The following is a 21,128-nucleotide window of genomic DNA, read 5'->3' on the forward strand; positions in this document are numbered from 1 at the left end:
GGTTTCCTACACCAAGTCTGTTCGACTTGGGCTTTTGCAAAGAACACAAATTTGGCTCTTAAGTTAAATAACAACAATAAATGGGGAGAATCCACTAATGGCTAATCCACCCGGTTACTGTCAGCTGCTGATCCCATATAGTCACTGGCCTCATTTCAGCATGAAGGAAACTGAAGCCCTGCTCATAGACTCACCTCCCATACGGAAAAGCTGATTAAAAAAAGACTTGACTAGCATTATACAAAATGGAGGTAGTATTTTAAATGCCAGTTGCGACTGGCATCAAAAACCTCTTTGCCCATTTAACTATTCCTAGTATTATTAGAAGTAGTACATATGTATATCATAAGTGTCCAGACTGGGGGTTCTGTTGTACTGGGTGTTGTACAAACATAGAGAAGAGACAGTATCTGCCCTGAAGGGTTTACAGTCTAAAGATACAAACAAAGGATAGCGATGGGGATATGTCCACAGTCAAAGGAATATGGTGCAGAATTTGCACAGATCCTATAGTAAAATATCTAGCAATCCTAAAAAGGGCGGGAGAAGGAATATAAGGATTGCTCTTTTAAGTTTGTAAAACTTAACAATCCTGTTCAATAGCTTGTAATATACTGGCCGCCTTTTCACTCAATTGTAACTCAAAGCTATTCTGTAGGGACATGTGCTGCTATGTAAAGACTTTTCTTTAAGTTCCTTTTAAGCTTTACAAAATGAAAATCCTTCAAATGCAGCTCCTCTTCTTTGGCATCTTGCTTAGCAATCAGCTGGGAGAGTCCTACTCTTTTAATGGACTTTCCGTATTTTGCTGTTTAAAAAAACATACCTCAGCAGCATTTAAAGTCCTCTATTGCATATTAAGCATCTGTTGCAGGTCAGCTGTCCCCTGCCTCTTTCCCCAAGAGCCCTGTCATCATTTGGGGTTTAATTTGTGCCATTTACCCAAATGGTGGCATTTGCTGTGTGTGATTGGTCATCATGTGGGGGTACTAATGCTGACTAGCTGCTGGCCTAGAGGGACACATGATGGAGAACCCAGTAAACTGGTTTAAAATGCTGGTTGCATGTTGAGTGGATGCCATTTTTAACCATCTCAATGCTCAGCAGTGAAGCTACAAGAATCTCTTTTCCTGATTCTGGAATATCCAGAACATTCCAAGTTCCTCAAAAAGAAAAGGAGTACTTGGTTAGTCTCTAAGGTGCCACAAGTACTCCTTTTCTTTTTGCAAATACAGACTAACACGGCTGTTACTCTGAAACAAGTTCCTCAAGTGTATCTGCCTTTTTTCCCCTTGCAAATATATTTACACTCTCTGGACTGATCACAAATAGCTTGCTGCAAGTCTGCATTCAAGCTGGTTTTGGTTAGCTGATAGGTCATGCTAGTCACAGGGTAGTGTTTAGGTGTCCTGATTGATTACCAAAAAGGAAGCTCAGTAAAGAGGACTGATTAAGCATATCCAGTCCACAAACCCATGTGTGTCAGTTTATAATTCACTTCCCATGAATGCTCGGGCACGTAGTTTGGAACTGGGTTCCTGAGAGCATTTGGAAGGGTAAAATTAAGTTCCTCAACTGTTTGTAGAAAGTAATTCTCAAAAGAGCCCAGAGTATTGAATTGCTAGTATTGGTTAGTCTAGGAGGACATGGAGGTATAACGATCTGAAACCACTGATGTGCTTTACCTAATTTACTGTTAACTGTATAGCAACATCATTTCTTATTTTTGTCACAGAATGCAAAAGGCTGTTTTCATTTTCCTAGGCACACTTTCTGTGTTGGAATAACTGTTCAGGTTGACTAAATCCAACAAGGCAGTGCTCTAAGAATTTAGTACCTGTTCTGTAATTCTTCCAATGTGTGACCTCTTCACGGAGGCATGAAATCAGATTATTAACATTACACTGATTAAAATGAATTGTATTGAAGCTATGTGTAATACCGTGAACCACATGACCTCCTGGTCAGCTGTTTCATTGCCTTAAATAGAATTGCATCTCTTTTTCAAAAAATGGCATTAAAGCTGAGCTCATCAGGAGTGCTGTAACCATGTGAGCCTTTCCTACCTGAGCATCATGCCTGATTGTAAACAGTTTAGTCTAGAAAAGACTTTCAGAATTCCACCCACAGCTGTAGCATGTTCTCAGAGGTCTAATAAAATAAATGACTCGTGTATGTTTAGTTAAGAAGGTAAAAAATAAATTAATATACTCTGTATATACTCTTCAGTAACATGTGGTCCTTCGCTCTGACATGATTCTATGTTCCAATGCCGTGAAAATGATCAGATTCTCTGTGCAGTGCCCTATGCTTGTTATAACTTCCCTGATCCTGAGCTCATCTACAAGTCCCTCTTACCAACCTATTTCTACCTTGCTGCCTATAGAGAACCACGTTGGTTTGTATATAAATTGTCTCTAAGTTGCCTGTTGTTCCCTTTCTCCTGGCCTCTGTGCTTAGATTGCGAGCCCCTCTGAGAAGGAACTTCTCCTCAAGTGTTGGGAAAGAGCTTGCATGTAGTGGGCACTACGGCAAATAAATGAATAATACGAATAAATGTTGAAAGCTGACAAAACCTACATCCCTTAAGTTATATGTGAGGTACACAGCAGCCGTAAGTTCTACACTAGGATCCTACGATTTCAACTAATTCCTCAGCTGAGTGCCTAATTCTATAAGGCTAAAACAAAATGCAAGTTAACACTGTGTTGAAAGATAATACAAGTCCTTTTGTCAGTTAAATGGCAGGCAATATACTGGACAATGCAATTTGCATGATCCTTTCCTGGTGAGAAGGATATCAAAGGAACCTAAAGTGTTCAATGCAAACCTCTTACCAGACACAGTTCAGTATCCTTCATTTATACTTAATAAGTCACATTTTGTCTATGTCCTCTTTACCTCTAGGCAATGTGTTTCAGTTAAGACTTCTCAACGCTGAACCTCAGAATGAGTGAACACAAAAGAGGATTGAGATTAAGAGCTCCCAGGTGTAAAATATTTGTCATGCACAGTTTCCCACTTGTGTATTATGGGGGAAAACAAACAAACCCATACATTCACTGTGTAGACAGTGAAGATTGTTTTTTATTATATCACAACTCAAGACTCTTGTATTATATCACTTAACTGAACAGAAAAGCTACTCATGAGAGACCAGCATTCAGCAGTTTTTAAAAAAGCATTGTGGCATATATAAAGGAGAAATGAATGCCTTGCCATCATCTATTGAACCCTCATTGATCAGATGAATTCACTGATTTCCTCTTGAGGGCAGGGACTGTTGTAATCCCATGTGCGTGAACAGCACCTAGCGTGTTGTGGGTTGTGCTACTGGAACACCAGTAACAATCATTGCCAAGGAAGCTTGCCCTGAGAATGCTGTAGATACAACACAAACATGATTTTCAACAAATGGGTAGGTCAGACCCTGATCTTTCAACTTGTTGCACGTGCGTGAATCTGTGCGCTACTGAAGTCAGCGGGGCTCCATCTGGGTTCAGCAATCCACCTGCACAGTTCTTTTTGCAGGATGTGGGCCACGATATCAATCTCTTAGGGCTGTAGTGAGACTTAATATTTGTAAAATGCTCTGAGATCCTCAAATGGAAAATGCTGTAGGGAGAGCAAAGATCAGTAACTCCAGAATGATGACATCATGCCAAAACTCCAGCTGCCTGTCTTATTCTTATGGATGCAAGCCCCATTTCCCAGACTTCCAGTTCAAACATGTTTCCAATAAATATCTCCCTGGGCCTGCCAACCCTTTTGCTATCATCAATCACCATTTGGTCGTCATCGCACTTCATGGTGCGGAAATGAAATGTCACCTTTTCGCAAAGCCAAGGAAAGTGTGTTATTGAATTTTTTTTTAACTGAGCTGCTAGCATCAGTGACTAGAATATTTATGAATCTGCTCACCCACTACAGCCTTGTCAGGGACCTTCATTAAACAGCTCTTATTAGGTCTGTAAAGGAATGTGTCAGCAAAGTTTCAAAAGCTAAATGGCATGATGTAAATGTGTGCAAGTGTAAATACCGGTAGCATTTTTAACATGTTCTGCTGTCCCGATAGTGCAAACTCTTGACATCCAAGAAATTGTGGAGTTACGCCACAGAACTAGACCAAGTCAACGATAGGCCCGGGGACCAAACTGACTCTTGAAAGGAACTGTGGGTAAAAATGCCTTCTTGAATCGAGGAAATGTCTCTAAAATCATCAGTAACCATCAGCTGTGTATATTTATAACCATGAAACATCTCTTTATCCTTTTGTTTCTTTTTTATGCAGTTCATTTGGAATCCATTTTGTTTACAAGGTGGTCAGTTAAGTTCTTCACAGGGGGGAATTGTGCCTTATAGGAGACACTTTAATTGACATAGGATCAGGTTTGCAGTGCCCTCAGTCCCATGGATCCAACCATTGTCTGGGAATAGTGACATGTTTATATGATCTGAAACATAAATACCGAAACATAAATACAGTCACACAAACTCCCTCTTAATTCACTTACACTATTTTTAGAATCAGATTTGCAGCTGGGCTCATCCTTATGCCAAGTTTAATTCTATGTGACTTTAAAACAGGCATTCCCCTGAAATGCCAAACTGCTGACCATTAATCATAAGGTTGCACATACCACATTATAGAGTAACTGGGTACATTTTTGTAAAGAATGTGTGTTTCTTACTTCATTCTTTAACATGCTTAAATGGTACACAGGCCTTTTGCTGCCTCTCTGCACTGGAGTAAATTTCATTCTTTTTGTGTTTTATAATTTCCACATCAAAGGACTGGTAGTTAAACTATGAAGACAAAAGTTGTGATCCTAAATTGCCCCTGCATTTGGGTGCAACAGCAGAACCATCATGAAGCAGAACTTACTTTTGATCCACTTATAAAAGTGGGTCATTCAACTACTCTCTCCTCTCCTCTCCCCAACCCATCTCATCTTAATTCCTCCCACATTTGATAACACTGCTTTCTCCAGGACTGTCTCTGTGTCTAAATGGAACAGTAGGCCGTAACAAACATGCACCTGGCTTCGTAATTCACTGTAGGCACAGATCATCTGTCTTCAAAAAAGATGAACCTTCAGACCAAGTTAAGATGGTGACACACAGCATTCTTTGTAGCATGGGAGACCGACCTTTAAGACACAGAGTGCATAAATCTGGACAAATTCATATGTGTAGCATTCTGGTATTTTACCTCTCTGTGTTAAGGCTTATGCTATTTTCATAAAAAACACTGATTCTAATTAAAAAAAAAAAGTTAATGGGGCTAGCAAGATTTGTCAGGGGTTAATGAAATAACTTAGTGTCTACAGGTCAAACTGAAGAATTAAGGTACACGCTAAAGTCTTAGGCTAATTCTAGAATTCCAGCATGGAACTGCAGGGACCGTAGAATGTCAGATTCTATATCTGCTGTGTAGATCTGTGAGACTGAGTTCTATCCTTTGTCCTTTCTATTCATTTTAGTTAAGCAATGATTTTCCACTTTTAGGAAATTACCACCAGTCCCGTTTTTAAGACTGGGACAATAACCTAGTAATATAAGCACCTATTACAAAGCAGGACAAGTGACAACTTAATTTCATCATTTTTTAAATCTCCTGGCTTTTCTTTCTTAGGTGAATCTAAGCCAATCATTTAACTTTTCAGGCAGAGCTGTGGTGATTTTATTGGTTCTTAGCTCCATCTAGTGACTAAAAGATATTTCTCACCCATGCCAATGTGGATTTCTAATCAGAAAACTTCTCTGCAATATAGGTTGCAACTCCCAAGAGGAGGAAGGAGGGGAACTTGCCTGCCAACCTTAATATTCTGCTATCCTCTTAGGCTATATCTACACTGCACTTTCGTCGGTAAAACTTTTGTCGTTCAGGGGTGTGAAAAAACACACCCATGACCGACAAAAGTTTTACCGATGAAAAGCCTCCTGTTGTGGGTGGCTTCTCTCCCGCTGACAAAGAGCGGCTACACTGCGTGCCTTACAGCAGTAAAACTTTAGCAGCACAAGCTGTGCAGTCAGCATAGACATATCCTTAGTCTCCATCAATGTATCTGTAGGATTAGCGTGTTCTCACTCTGGATCCACTTCCCTGCCAATTGTATACATGCACTGGTCTGCTGTTGTGTACAGTATTCTATGCAGAACGAATGTTCTGACTGATTCGCTTGATGCTGGCCTTCACTTAATAAAATATAACTTCTTTGGTTGTAAATGGCACAATATTTAACTTCACATGGAGAAATGGGCCCTGAGACTCTGATTCCCCAGGGTATGGTTAGCAGGAAAGAGGATGTGGTTGTTACCACTGTGTTAACTCTGAGGGTCCGAAGTTTGGTCTTTATTATCATGTATACTTGTGACTTGACCCAAAAGAACACTGAATGCAATAATAATCAGGTTACCTCCCATCACAAAAGACCAGTTACATACCCCAGGATAAATGTACCTTACATCTCTCACCAAAGATAAAACTTCTAGCTAATCCTATATTAAAATAACTAAACATTTATTAGCTAGGAGAAAGAAATGAGTTATTTACAAGGTTAAAGTAGGTAAAGATACACACACAAATGAGTTAGTCTTTGGTTTCAAAAGGTAATAGAAACCGCTGTAATATGTAAGCTCTGTATATCCTTTAGGGCTAACCCAAGGTAAGCAGCTTGGGGATCCCTTGCTTATGCTTAGAAATACTGTCCTTTCCAAATTCCAAGCAGCATAGTGATGCAGTTCCTTCTGTCAGACATTTTTATTCCCTTCCCCCAGCGTTCAAACTGATGGAGCAGGTGTTAGTACCTGTCTCCTCTTCAGGGCGTGGCGGGGAGGGCAGGCAATCAACAAAATCTTTATCCTTTGATGCTTCACAATAGCTCATTTGGTTTCAGTGGGCCTTTGTGGGCATAACCAGCACTTTGCACTAATCATAGGGTTCCTAGATATCTGGTTTTCGACTGGAACACCTGGTCGAAAAGGGACCCTAATGGCTCCGATCAGCACCGCTGACCAGGCCATTAAAAGTTGAGTTGGTGGTGCAGCGGTGCTGTCAGGCTCCCTGTGCAGCTTCCAGAAAGCGGCTGGCATATCTCTCCAGCTCAGGGGTTGCCACGGAGGCTCCATGCGCTGCCCTCTCCCCGAGTGCCAGTTCCACAGTTCCCATTGGCTGGGAACCATGGCCAATGGGAGCTGCGTTGGCTGTTCCTGTGGGTGGGGGTAGCACACAGAGCCCCCTGGCCTCCCCTCCACCTAGGAACTGCAGGGACATGTCACCGCTTCCCAGGAGCCGCCTAAGGTCAGTGCCACCCAGAGTCTGCACCCCGGAGCCCCTGCCACACCCCAATGCCCTGCCCCAGCCCGGAGCCCCCTCCCAGAGTCTGCACCCCACAACCTCCTGCCCCAGCCCGGAGCCCCCTCCCAGAGTCTGCACCCCACAACCTCCTGCCCCAGCCCAGAGCCCCCCTCCCGCACTCCAAACTCCTCAGCCCCAGCCTGGAGCCCCCCTGCTCCCCAAACCCCTCATCCCTGGCCCCAACCCAGAGCCCTCACCCTCTCCCACACCCCAATCCCCCGCCCCAGCTCAGAGCTGCCTCCCACACTCCGAACCCCTTGGCCCCAGCCCAAAGCCCCCTCCTGCACCCCAGACCCCTCATCCCTGGTCACACCCCCAGCCGGAGTTGTCACCCCCTCCTGCACCCCAAGCCCCTGCCCCAGCCCGGTGAAACTGAGCAAGTGAGTGAGGGTGGAGGAGCGCGAGCGGGAATAAATTTTTGTTGTTTTTAAGAAATCATTTCACCTCCACCTCAGGCTTCTCTAGAAACACCTTTCCTCAGTCATTGTAGGTTGCAAGTTGATCTCTCCATTAAAAGAGAAATATATTAGAAGGCAAAAAGAACAGGAGTACTTGTGGCACCTTAGAGACTAACAAATTTATCTGAGCGTAAGCTTTTGTGGGCTACAGCCAGTGGTGAGCTGAAGCTGGTTCGCACCGGTTCACGCGAACCAGTTGTTAAATTTTGAAGCTGGTTTAGAACCGGTTGTTAAAGGGGTGGGCAAACTGCCCGCTCTCTTACTATGTGTTTGTACAATGTCTAGCATAATAGAGCCCCCACTTTCAGTGCGGGCCTTTACTGGCTACTTGTAATACATATAAATAAGAATCTCAAAGGTTTGTCTGTGGCCTTTGGTTTCAATCGGATTTGTGTTTCTACTTGATATTCCATCATTTAACAGAAGCCAGGGTTGTGTCAGATGTTATGTACTCTGTCAAGCACTCCTTTCTGAAATCCAAATCAACTTGTTTAGAAGAAAAACATTACAAATATTGTATTTTTCTACTGGAGTGCTGTCCACCTTTTCATGTTCTCTGTATGTATATATATCTTTTTACTATATGTTCCATTCTGTGCATCTTGTGAAGTGGGCTGTAGTCAGCGATGAGCTGCCAGAAGCTGAAGAACCAAGGCCGGTGCAACCACTAGGCGAACTAGGCGGTCGCCTAGGGCGCCAAGTGGTTGGGGGCGGCGGTGGAGCGGAGGTGAGCTGGGGCTGGGGGGTGCGGGGAGGGCCGCCTGCAGCAAGTAACGGGATGGGGGGCGGCGCACAAGGGAACCGCTCCCCGCCCCAGCTCACCTCTGCTTCGCCTCCTCCCCTGAGCACTGCCCTGCTATGCTTCTCTCCCTCCCAGGCTTGTGCGCCAAACAGCTGATTGGTACCGCAAGCCTGGGAGGCGGGAGAAGCAGCGGCGTGCTCGGGGAGGAGGCGGAGCAGAGGTGAGCTGGGGTGGGGAGCTGCCGCAGGGGGGGGCTCTCCGGGCCGAGGGAGGGGGCATCGGGGAGCTGCCCCGGAGGGGGGGGGGGCGGCGGCGGCGGCGCAAGGTGGAAGTTTCGCCTAGGGCGTGAAACCTTGCACCGGCCCTTGAAGAACCGGTTCCTTCAGTCGCTCCGGGTCTTCAGCCGCCGAAGTGCCACCGAAGGCCCGGAGTGACTGAAGGACCTGCCGCTGAAGGCCCAGAGTGCCGCTGGGTGAGTAAAAATTCTCAGGGGAGCTTCCCCAGCCGAGAGCTCAGGCAGGACGGAAATGACTGTCCCGCGGTCCCGTCTTACACATAGTAAGAGAGTGCCCACCTGAAAGATCTTATCTAAATAATCAAGAGGAACAAAAGTTGGAAGCAAAACCAGGTGAAATGACTTGCGAAGGTCACGTGGTAAATCAATGTCAAAGCCAGAACTAGAACTGAGGTGTCCTGACTCTCAATGCTATATCCACTGGAACATGCTGCCTCTCAATATACTTACGGCTTCCTTTATATAGGACCGATTTTCTTTAATGGAGTCATGTCAGCAGATCATGTTCCATAATCACATTTGAAAATTGCCAGCAATAGACGGCCTGATTTCTCCAGCGATAGTCTTATTTCCATGAGGACAAGTGATGGATAAAAGATTGTTTATTGAAGGTTCATTTTTTTTTTAACAAAAATTAATGATTTGTGGTTGCAAATGAGTCAGGAAACAATTTAAATCTGGCAAATGTGAGCAAAATTGCCCAGAATTATTGCCATAAAAATTCCTGTGTGCTAATGTGTATACTTGCCAGTGGAACCAGTTCTTATCATTCAGGAATATCTGTTCAAAAATTATCAGTTAAAATCACCAAACACAACTGGTGATAATTTTGCATCAAAATAGCCACAGGAATTGAGCTGAAAGATAATCCCCAGTTCCTACAGAACTTGTAAATATAGTCATGCTAGCCTTTTCAAAAGTTGTAGTAAATATTATATTGCTTTCTTTAATCACTAGATCTCAGAACGCTTTTCCAAGGTGGGTGTCCATTATTTATACACATTTGTTCTCCCCCACCAGCTGGCTAATGCATGTTCACCTGTAAGACCAACAGGTCCTGATCCGGCCTATCCCACTCACCACAGGAAATCCCGGGGGGGGTAAGCCTGGCTAGCAGTTTCCTCATGCCTCCCTCTCCACCATTAGCACCAACAATAGTGCAATGGGGCTTGTATGCCCACCACCTGTGACTCTGAGAAGACTTCCCAATATTGGAGAATGGGGATGTTTCCAGTGGCAGTTGGGGGCAGGGATTTCTGTGGTCCACCATCTATTTCGCAGTGTCTGTGTTCCACATGGTGCTGTTAAAAGGTTGAGAAATGTTTCCAGTTTTGTGAACTAGTGGCCCAGAGATGAGGCTCTTTATCGAGTTTTGAGACACATTCTTGTCTATATTTACAGCAGGGCTAGTTTGAAAACTGAACTATCTGGTGCAGAGATGCCATGGTATTAGTTGACATCCATTATGGTGACACAGTGCAATGGTTGCACTGATAGCTGTTAGCCTGTTTCGCACCCTTTGCCTGGAATAGACTTTTCATCAACTTCCAAATCACACATTATAATTTTGAAGGGGTCAAACACTGGATGTACATATTTTCTTGCCTTTCCTTCCACTTAAACACAGGGATGTGACCTGGGATTTGAAACCCTCTGCCTCCATTGCCATGTACAAACTTTAATTTGTACAAAAGCAGGGATTGCTCACCTTTCAACAGTACCTGTCATTAGAATTGGCACAATTCTCAATGGTTCTTAGTCATTGTGATGCCTGTGGCAATGAACAGCTTTGGATCTGCTTAGAAGTTTCTGCGGTTAGCAACGCTGACACTTGCTCAGGGTGTTCTTAATGTGTGATGTAAAGAGACAGCAAAGCATTTTCCATTTCCTCAGAAAAGATGTTAAGTAAATTCATGGTGAAAGATAAAGGGGCAGCAGGTAGATTCTACCACTGGAGGAGGAGAACTGTATTTGGCTTTGATCTTGATCAAATTCTGAGGCAAAAATTGTGTGTCAATAATAAAGAAGATTCTTAGGTTTTTAAATACCAGAGATTTTTTGAAAGATCCAGATCAGATGAGCAAGATGAAGAATATATACAGCTGTGAGGTAAATGTAAGGGTGGCCTTCATTTTGGTGTGTTTACATACGGAGTCTGTTTCTGCATGGCAGTCCACAAATGTGTAGGACTGAGGCCAGTATTGCAGTATGCTTCGTGCTTCTACAGTAATTTGGTTGTATTAATGTGCATGTAACTTTCAACAAAACCTGAAAGCACTTAACTTTTTTTTTTTCAAACTTATTGATGGACCCTATAATAACCCTAGTATTCCTCCTTGTGAACGAGCCATAGGCTAAGCTGGAAGTTGTATACATGAACTGTTTGAGTACAAAAAAAGCTGAACGTGCTTTTTTTCATTTGAAGACACAGCTTTATTCCCCTGCTCATATAACTCGAAAATGGTGCCATGGATTATGCTCAAACTTGCGTGTGCACAGACAAAACCAGTATTTGGCTGAGACCAAGCATTTAAAATTTCAGCTGAAATGATATTTTTAGAAAATGTTGAAAGCAAGTGAATGCTGGAGTTCTTAAAAGATTTTCCTTTCCTCACAAGGGGAGTTCCACGTAGAATCAGGCCCCATGTATTACATTTATGACAGTAGTGCTAGCAACTGCTACAGTTGTTAAGGGGAATCATTTTTGTTACATGTAACTTCATCCAAATCTCGCTGGTAGCTTTAACGCTTTTCTCACTCATTCTGCATTATTCCGAGTTGCTGTCTTCCAAAGTAATCGGAATCAGGTGGACACGCTGACACTATGCTCTAGTTTTAGTGCTTTTCATTAGATTAACAAAATAATATTTAATTCTGTCCTTTGATTTATATAATTATTTTCCTGGGTTGTTGGGGGCTTTGCTGAGGACATTACCTCAAACTGAATTTATAAGGCAGAATATGTCAAGCCAAGAATACTTTTTCATTAAATTCTGATGGAAAATGGAACATTATTTGTTGGGAAAATTCTAGCAAAAAATATTACGGTTTTCAGATCAGATTTAGCGCTAGTCAAATTTTTTCTCGAAAATGGAAAATGCAATCAGAAAATTCTCGGTTTTCCCTCCATCCCCAGTATCCATTTAGGGCTAGGAAGACGGGTCTTCTGAAGCAACTGGCATTAGCAAGGCAGGATACTGGCTGAGAATGGACCGTTGGTTTAATCTCGTATGGCAGAATTTGGTGGAAGTTATTACACACCTGCCTGCTTCCACATAAAAGATTCACAGTGACATTACAGTCACTTTGCCATGAGCAGGTGCGTTCAAATACCACATTGGTTCAGAATGTAACTACCAAGATTAATCTAGTGCACAGTTAACATTGTCTGAACAATTGAGTAAATGCCATTAGCTGCAGTCACTGCACCATTAATACAAACATGTCTGCTGCTGTCACAGACTTCCCCTGTGCTGTTGAGAATGCAGCCTCATTGTGCCCTGGTGAATGTAGCTGCACGAGGGGAAGGAGAGGGGGACGTCTGCACTAAGCAAAGCTAAAGTGCTCGTGCATCAGTCATTTGTGCCTCTTCACTTGAATGAACAAGATACTTCTGCGTTAATTAATATTCATGGCAATCAGGAGAAACACAGAGAAGAAGGTTATTTAGCAAATGTCTGATGTCTGCTGGAACAATTCTGATGAGCTCTCGGAGGGCAGGGACTCTCTCTGTGTGTGGATGATGCCAAGCATTCTCGTGGGAGCTGACAGAATATTTTAGTAGGAAGGGTTTTTTTTTTTGTTTTTTGTTCTACCTTTTATTCCTTTCTTGAGAAGTCAGTGCTGCGGCTGGGAAGGTAGTTCATTAGATGCTTGTGGGGCTAACCGCACCCATAATTAGGTGGTTATACTCAAATATCAGCTGTGCAAGGCTCTCTCAAGCTATGGGGTAGAGCTGGACAAAACGTTGAGTGAGAGCAGGTGGGGGGCATGGAAGCACCCCTTAAGCCCCGGTTTCCCCAGGCTGGCTGTCCCCTGTAGCCTCTGTTCCCCAGGAGGAGGACTCACAAGTCACCCTGGTTTCAGTTTGCGTCACTCTCTCTGTAGTTGGCTCAGTCTGCACAGAGAAAGCAGCAAATCCGTCTCATTGCAGCCTGTCACGGGTAAGGCTTTTCTAGCTGTGCCTACTTTCCGTATTCTAGCATTTTGTTAGCGGTTGGTCTACATGAATGTTGTCTTAGTTAAGGTGAAGGCCTGAGCTTATTTACTTTGATGGTAAAACCTTGAGAGCAAGAAGTTATCCCATAAATACCGTAGTGTGTGTATATATAGTGCATGGCTGCCATACTTAGGGTGACCAGACAGCAAGTGTGAAAAATTGGGACGGGGGTGGGGGGTAATAGGCGCCTATATAGGAAAAAGCCCCGAATATTGGGACTGTCCCTATAAAATAGGAACATCTGGTCACCCTAACCATACTGCTGGAAAAAACACAAGAAAACATTCTGTAGGACCTAGCTCTGTACTAGGAGGGAGATAGACTGGAAGATGTAACAGCTCTTCTCCATCTCTCTAACTTCGTTCATATATTCTATGTACCCAGTTAACCCAGATTCCTCTCAATGATGGCATTGCAATGCCACCTAAAGCCACATGATGGCAGCACCATACAAATGTACTGAAAGGACAAGGTGGGTTTGAGGGAATATCTTTTAGGGGACCAATTTCTACTGGTGAAAGAGACAAGCATGTCTTTTCCACCAACAGAGGTTGGTCCCATAAGAGATATTGCCTCACCCACCTTGTCTCTCTAATATCCTGTAGCCAACACGGCTACAACAACACCACAAACATAAATGTATTGAAATAAACCCTGCCCAATTTAACTCAGCAGAAGAAACCTGCCTTTGTCAGGCTGATTTCTCCAAAGCAGAATAAGGTTAAAATAGTTATTTTATAGGAGAACTATTTTATTTCTAGCCACAAGATTGAACCTTTTGAATCCATTTTTTTTTCCCTCTGCAGTAGGATAAACAAACTGATTCTCTGTCCTGATCTCAGAGACAGCATGTGACATTCAGGGCTCCATTGTGCTCTGACACACACTTGTGCAAAACTGAACTAACTTCACTGCAATTAACCAGGCAGCTACAGATTTTCAGCCTCAGAGCTGAAATGGGCCTAGTGTGTATTAATTAAAACTGACTTAAAGGCCTCAGCAATGTCTGCTACAGGTCTTCTTTGTAAGCTTTCCATTTAACAATAAAGACATGATTTTTTTTTTATTCAAGCAGGCTAAACTCTCCCGTTATCTAGTGCCATCCACATCACTATTTTTCATTGTGACAGATTTATATGGGCTAGTAAAGAAGTTACTATACAATTAGTCACTTTTACATTTGGTAATGAAGGTCATCCATTGGGGAAATCTGGGTATTACCCCCCCTGGTTTTGGTGAGAACTAATGTGTTCTTGAGCTCAATATTAATTCCACTTTTTGAACAGTTTCACAACTCCCTTTAACATAGTCTCTTTCTTTTTTACTTCGCACTTCAGTATTTCATACCAGATTTATTCATAAGGAGCCATTGGGCCCAGTGATTATACTGTATAGTGAATTCAAGTCATATGAAGACTGGTAGGACCAAATCTGCAGCCTAAGGAATGCCATAACCACTAGAAATGGCCAGTGAAAGAACAGAAATATTAAATATCTGGTCAAGATGTCTGCTTATCAGCTGAGCTGTTAATCATTCTCTGGCAAAAATAAATTATAGATCTATCCCAGTGATGGGAGACCTTCTCTCCTGTATTGGAGCTGTACTAAGGATGATTATGCCCACAGGTAACAAATCTATTGGATGGGAGATGAGAAGTTGCAGTATTAAATGTTGTTTTTCTTATACTTTGATCGTCAACCGTCTGGGGCTGAATCAGTCTTTTTGCTCTGCATTTATACAGCACCTAGCACAATGGGTCACAAGCCAGCACCTAGCATAACTGGGTCTCCTAGACATGGATTATTATACAAATACTAAATACACTTTTAAACCAGGTTGAGCTTCCCCTTGCCAGTTTACTGGGTGTTCCCTGGGATACCTAAATGCATGAAGATCCGGCCTATCTCAGCACTTCAACCAGACTTTCCTCTCTCTTTTTTTTTTTGTACATCTTTGGGTAGGATGCAATGGTTGTGGATGGTGTTGCTTTGCCCATCCTGGTGTCTAAATTCTTCTGTTTATCTGTTAAACAAATTTGACAGGACTAGAGGCAGGGAAAGCTTCCCATCACTGGTTCAGCGGGACTCAGTAGTGACCTGGAGGGAGCAACCAGCTTCAGAGGTGAAATAGGTCAGTCACGGGGTGCGTTGGGTCCGAAGTTTCTGTCCTTACAGACAGATGGCAGCGGTGCCAATCAGGGCCAGTCATGGCTGTGATCTTTGTGATGTAGATGTGTGGCACTTGAGAACTGGCTAGAGAACATGCTTCAGCCAGACATTAAGATAACTGTCTGTCCTGGCAGAATAAAGCTCTCTGCTTCCTTCACGGCCATTGATGCGGGGGGGGGCCTAAATGCAGAGACCAAACAAAATAGCAAAGACGAGACACACAGGGCCAGGTGCAAACCACAGAATTTTAAAATCACCTGGGCTCTAAAATTGCTCCCCCTTGTATTACCATTATTCCTCAGTATTACATTCTGGGGAAGGTTATTTTGGTGCTTGGTTTGTGTTTATAAACAAATAGCCTTCAAAAGATACCAGATCTTTAAACATAAAAACAGGGAAAAAGCTACTGTCTAAAATTTTCCCGGGAGTTACCAATAAAGCCTGACCACAAACTGACTCCATAGGTCTGGGTAGTCAGGAGTTTTATTAAACCCTCCATGGAATTCCTGCATTTTAAGTGCTCAAATGCACTCGCTCTGCTTCGACTTTCCTTAAAATTCTCAGAGTGTCTAGGAGCGCTGTCTTCTGGAGGTCACTGATCACAATGTCTTGAATTCCTAACGATGTCTTGAACGGCTCTTTCATATCCTTGGGAATCACTCCAAGTGCTCCTGTCACCACTGGGATCACCTTTGTTCTAGCTTTCCAGAATTCTTCCACTTTGTGGCAGAGTTCTTTCTACTTCATTGTTTTCTCTTCCTCTTTCTTGTTTGTTTCTGTCTACTGGTCTGGTAATATCAGTTACCATAATCTTGTTTGTTTTCTTTTCTACAACTACGGCCAGCCTTTTAGCCTGCACCGTTCAGTCTGTGACAATTGTCAGATCCCATACAATCCCAGCTTCTTCTCTAAAGCACTTCCAATTCAGTGACTGTAATACTGCCTGGTGTGTTTAAGTCTCTGCTTGCCCCCGGGGCTCCAATGCTGACACTTGGTGACTTAATGATTATTATTGTTGTGCCCTGAGGCTCTATCTGAGATCCGGACCCCGTTGTGCCTGGCTCAAACACACCCTTGGAGACACAACTCCTGCCCCCAAGAGCTGGCAGCCTACATAAACAAGACAAAGGGTGGGAGGGGACAAAGAGTCACAGAGAGAGGTGGTGCCTTGCCCAGGAATTAGACCCTAGGATCAGGTCTCCTGAATCCCACTCCAGTTTCCTATCTGCTGGGCCACACTGCCTCGTGTTTGAGTTTTACTTGACTTTACCTTTCAGGAACACTGCTAATGACATTCAGATCCCCTTTAGACTTCCTCCAAAGGATGAATTCAGGCATTTCCAGATGTGACTGGGTTTTTTTTTTATTATTATTATTATTTTTTTTTTTTATTCTTTCACCTCACAGATCGCATGCCTCTCACATCATCGGGTAGGCGATGACAAAATAATTAAGCTCTGAGTCAATCAGGTCTCGGTATCTCCTGAAAATATCTCGCAACATTCGATCTTCTTCAATGGTTTCGTACCGATTTGTGTAAATCCTCACCTGTGCGGATGAAGCAAAATCATATCTGTAAGAAGCACATTAACTGGCCAAAATTAAGCTCCAAAGCCCACAGGGCTACTGAGGTTTCTAGATAAGCCTAATATCTAATAAGATAGGTCATCACTGGGTCAAATCTTGAAGCCCTTGCTCAGTTTTTGCTCAGGCAAGACTCCCAGGCCTGCCAGTGAAAGTTGTGCCTCATGAAATGCTGAGTGAAAACGAAGAGGCTCACCAATCCCACCTTGGGGTATTTCAATGGTAGGCGATAATGGGGAAGGAAAGACTCAGTAGGCTGAAGAGGGCTTCTCCTGGGACCTGCACATATCTTGGGGGATCTATAGAGGCACAAGCCAGTTCTGCTCCTCCTAGGACCCTGCTGGCTCCCAGGTAGCATAGCTCATTTAGACCAGTGTGAACACTGCTTCCTCTGGCTGCAGTTTGTCACAGGACTGTGCTTTGCATGGGGCTCCCTAGCCATTGTGAAAGAGGTAAGATCAGGGCTGTGTTATTTTGGAATCTGCTTTGTGGACCTGGTCCGCTCCAGGGAGATCCATGCCTGAATGGTCCTCTCTCAAGTGGATCTTGGAAATACATGTATGGTTCTTGTACTTTCTCGCAATCCTGTCCTCCTGTGTGTTAACAGTAATCTTAAACCAACATTCAGAGGAGGGGGTTGCCTTACCCTGTTTATAAATCTGTGCTTCTACTTGGGTTTCTTTGGGTGGAATGCAACTTTTGAAACACATGATTTTACCTTCATGGTCCTCAAGGTGCATTTCCCTTCTGCTTGATTTTGTAACAGCCTCTCCACAAATGCGACACGGAGGAAGGCCCAGATTTTTAGGAAGAACAGTTTCTTGCATGATAACACAAGCTGCAGCAGCTCCTCATCCAGTGATTCGTGGCTGTTGTTGAATTCGAGCGTTAATTTCTAGAAGAGACAAATAGTAAATATCTATATCAATGGGCCGGGGGTGTTACAGTTGCCATGGGATTCAATCAGCAAGCCTTTCTTTGCGCTGATGATAGGGTTGACTTACAGGCAGGTCATTTTTTGTATCTTGGAGCTTATGTAACTTATAGTTCTAGCATAATAGCACCCAAAGGCCCCAATCAGAATTAAGCCCTGTTGTGCTAGTCACTGTATGTAGATAGCCCCTTCCACAAAGAACTTCCCATAGAGACGGAAAATGCATTAAATAATGCTCAGAGTCCCTGTAATGTGTCATTATATGAGGTTCTTACATGGATTTCCAGAGATCAATTCTGGAGAGTTTATTTTGATCCCCCAAAACATTTGTGTGTGGGGGAATAATTATAATTCGGAGGGCTGAATGTAAATTAAAGGAACATTGTGACAGTGGTTGATACACCAGAGAAAGTTAACAGCAATCGCTACTCACAGATGCAAATGACCATTTTCAATCGTTAGCCACAAAGAATGTCTGTCAAGGGACATACTAGACATCATTTTTTATCTTCCTATAGATTGATTTACATATTAAACCTAGTATAGAAGATGCAAGATTATAAAGTAATAACTTACACTAGTGCATATACTTATGCCTAGGAAGATTCAAAGCTCTTTACAATCTCATATCCAAATTGTTTGAAAGGAACACTGTCTTCCTCCCTCCACTAAACCAACTTTTTAAGAGGGCGCAGCAGTTTATGGAGAGGAAGTAATCTTTTCATGGCTGGGACCATGTTTTCTTTGTGTGTGTACAATACGTAGTTCACTGGGCCCAACTGGGATCTCTAGGTGCTAGCTCAGTACAGTTAATAATTAAGAAGAAGTAGAAATAATGTATCCAACTGAAGCAGATGGAGGAATTTAGATGGGAAGAATGTAATTAGCTAAACTGGACCTTGGTTGGGAAGTTGGTGCTCACATCTCTTGTGGAAAATCTGCCTTGTGGAGCTCTAATGACCTCATGGGTCAGGGTTTCACTTTTACACCGACAGTTTGGTACAATGCCCACACGGCCACCTGGTTAGATTAGTGACAAAACAGTAAAACATTGCTGTTCCCACCATACCTGCAGAATGTGTTTGTAGGCTGGTAAGAGATTGGTGAGGGTCGGCCTCATCGACCAGTCTGGGTCACTGAAATAGCAGCTCCGTAGACTGATGCTCCTGAGTGGGATCTCTGCTAAGAGTATCCTGGCTAGACTGTCGTGCTTCATGACTCTTTCAAAGAAGAAGTTCACTTTCAGTTTGGGTGCTCTCTTGGCTAGGTTGGCCCAGGACATCCCCCAAACCACCTGCCCGTGAGGGTCATGGATGTGGCACTTGATGTTTATTGTCCAGAGAGAATGGGCGTTGTGCTCGCACAGGATTTCCAGCAATTCATCGGAGATGCAGTTGTAATTGAGAGTCAGGATGACCAGGTTGCGGAACGTGGACATAGTCTGATGGAACAAGGGGCTGCTGTAGATAGAAAGATAGTGGCTGAAGAAGTCTTCTATGTTGATTTCAGAGGCAAAACTTTTGTTTTTCAAGTAGCTCAAAGAGCTCAAAAGCTCACAGCCTTCTTCCAGCGTCACTCTTGCTCCTTTCAAGCTGAGATGAACAAGATGTATGCCCATTCTTTTCAGGAAAATAATTAAGTTCTTGATAAACTGGTTCCTAATTATGTTTCTCCAGACCAATCGGTCCAACTCCAGGTGCTGAATAGTCAGGGATACCAGACGGCTGTTACATTTGCCCAAGCGCGAGAGAAGCCCCCTCATAGTCACTTGAAATTTTCGGGTCAAGACAGCATTGTAAGGATTCAGGAACTTGATCTCTAGGTGTTCCAAGTACTTGCCGAATCTCTTGACGTACCACAGAGCGGATTCAAACTCGGATATGTTTGACCTAGATGGCCGTCCACTGAAGGTGATTGTTCTGGTTCTCCAGAGAAAGCCTGAGTACATGGCTTGATTCCATCTCTTACAGACTAAAGCAGCCCGAGATCTGTCCCTGTCATCTAGCCACCAGAAGACATGGCTCAGGCAGACGTTGGGCAAATAAGCCCAGCAACTCTGCTCGGGTTCACTGTCATTCTCCATGAAGGAGACAGTCAGTCAGTTCCTGTTGGGTGCAAACCAAAGCTTAGATGGTCTCTAGATCAGGAAGGCTGTGGCTAGTTTGTTTAATGTTTCTTGACAGATCAAACACTTCCAAGTGAATAGCAAAACTCCTGCCTCTTTACATCCAAATGCTGGTGACCACATGAGCTCTTGGGTCTAACCTGAGATCTAACCTAAATAAAAAGAGAAAAGCAATGAGAAGAGTACAATCACACCAACAGCAAAGTGTACAACTTCAGTTCTTTGGCCTCGACAAAGCTTAAACATCACACGGTAAAATGATATACAGGTTTCAGTATCCATCTGCTACATTTTTTGTCTCTGCAAACCCTAGAAGTTCCTAGAAAATACCAATAAAACTGAAGACATCTCTTGTGGGGGATCAGTTCTTTCTTGAAGCATGCTATGTGCTTGGAGCTGTACAAAGAGTTGCTTTCCTTTGCACTGCAAAGATTAACAGCACTGACTATCTAAATGAACTGTCCACATCTGCTGATCTTAGCTTTTCTGGGTTAACATCACAGCCTATTTCAGGTGGCCCTTTAAAAACCTGCGGAAGATTTTTAAAACATTTTTGAAACTGGTCTAGCTCTGGGATTAGCTCTGGGAGGCATAAGATCTGATGGAGAGTGGTGAAAATAAGAGACAGGAAATGCTTGGGATGCAAGAAGAGGTTAGTTACCTGTTCTGCTTAGGAGGCATTCAGACCCCAGCAGCCTTGCTCCCTGCAGGGTTCAATGATCACCTGGCCTGTTCCCCCACCATAGGGAGCTCAGCCATTGTCAGGGAGCGAGAGGTAGCCTTTGTGATGTCATGGGCACTGACTTGACTTCATTGCAGGCGGGAGCAGTGCAGCCGGCTGAGCAGTGTTACACACTGCAAAGTCAAAGGGGAGGGAAAGATTTATTCTTTGGGGGTTCAGTGTGAAAAGGGGATCTCAGGGCTGGCTGCAGTACGTATTTCTCCCTCCCTCACCCCCAACAGGTGATGTATCTGGAAGCTAAGTGGCAAACAATAAAGGCAGAAAGTAGTGCTTGCTACAACTTGTGACCTAGGAACTGCAAGCCTCGTGTGTAACGATTTGGGGAATCTATGTACAACTTACTCTAGTTGGATTTTATGAGCTTTCTGTATTCTTATATCTTAGACTGTCTCTTTCTGTGTTCTGCCGCATGCTCCTTGTGCTAAGGAGACCGGAGAGTGGTATCGGCTTGTCTGTCTATGAATAGGTTGGTCAAGACTATCAGCCCCTGAATAGCTCTT

General features: G+C 43.5%; 2 protein-coding genes across 9 annotated transcripts in view; one reads left to right on the forward strand and one right to left on the reverse strand.

Moving 5' to 3' along the window:
• Positions 1 to 21,128, forward strand: part of PIMREG (PICALM interacting mitotic regulator) — a 79,632-nt gene that overhangs the window by 40,125 nt on the left and 18,379 nt on the right. The gene's annotated exons all lie outside the window — the stretch shown is intronic.
• FBXO39 (F-box protein 39) lies at positions 16,477 to 19,844 on the reverse strand. The gene is made up of 3 exons (XM_007054183.4): positions 18,831 to 19,844; positions 17,546 to 17,722; positions 16,477 to 16,791 (listed from the first exon to the last, which is right to left on the reverse strand). Exons 1-3 carry the CDS (start codon positions 19,842 to 19,844, stop codon positions 16,663 to 16,665), a joined length of 1,320 nt encoding a protein of 439 aa, XP_007054245.1. The 3' UTR covers positions 16,477 to 16,662.

The sequence above is a fragment of the Chelonia mydas genome, chromosome 17, assembly GCF_015237465.2.
Source record: "Chelonia mydas isolate rCheMyd1 chromosome 17, rCheMyd1.pri.v2, whole genome shotgun sequence".
In the NCBI taxonomy this organism is placed as follows: Eukaryota; Metazoa; Chordata; order Testudines; family Cheloniidae; genus Chelonia; species Chelonia mydas.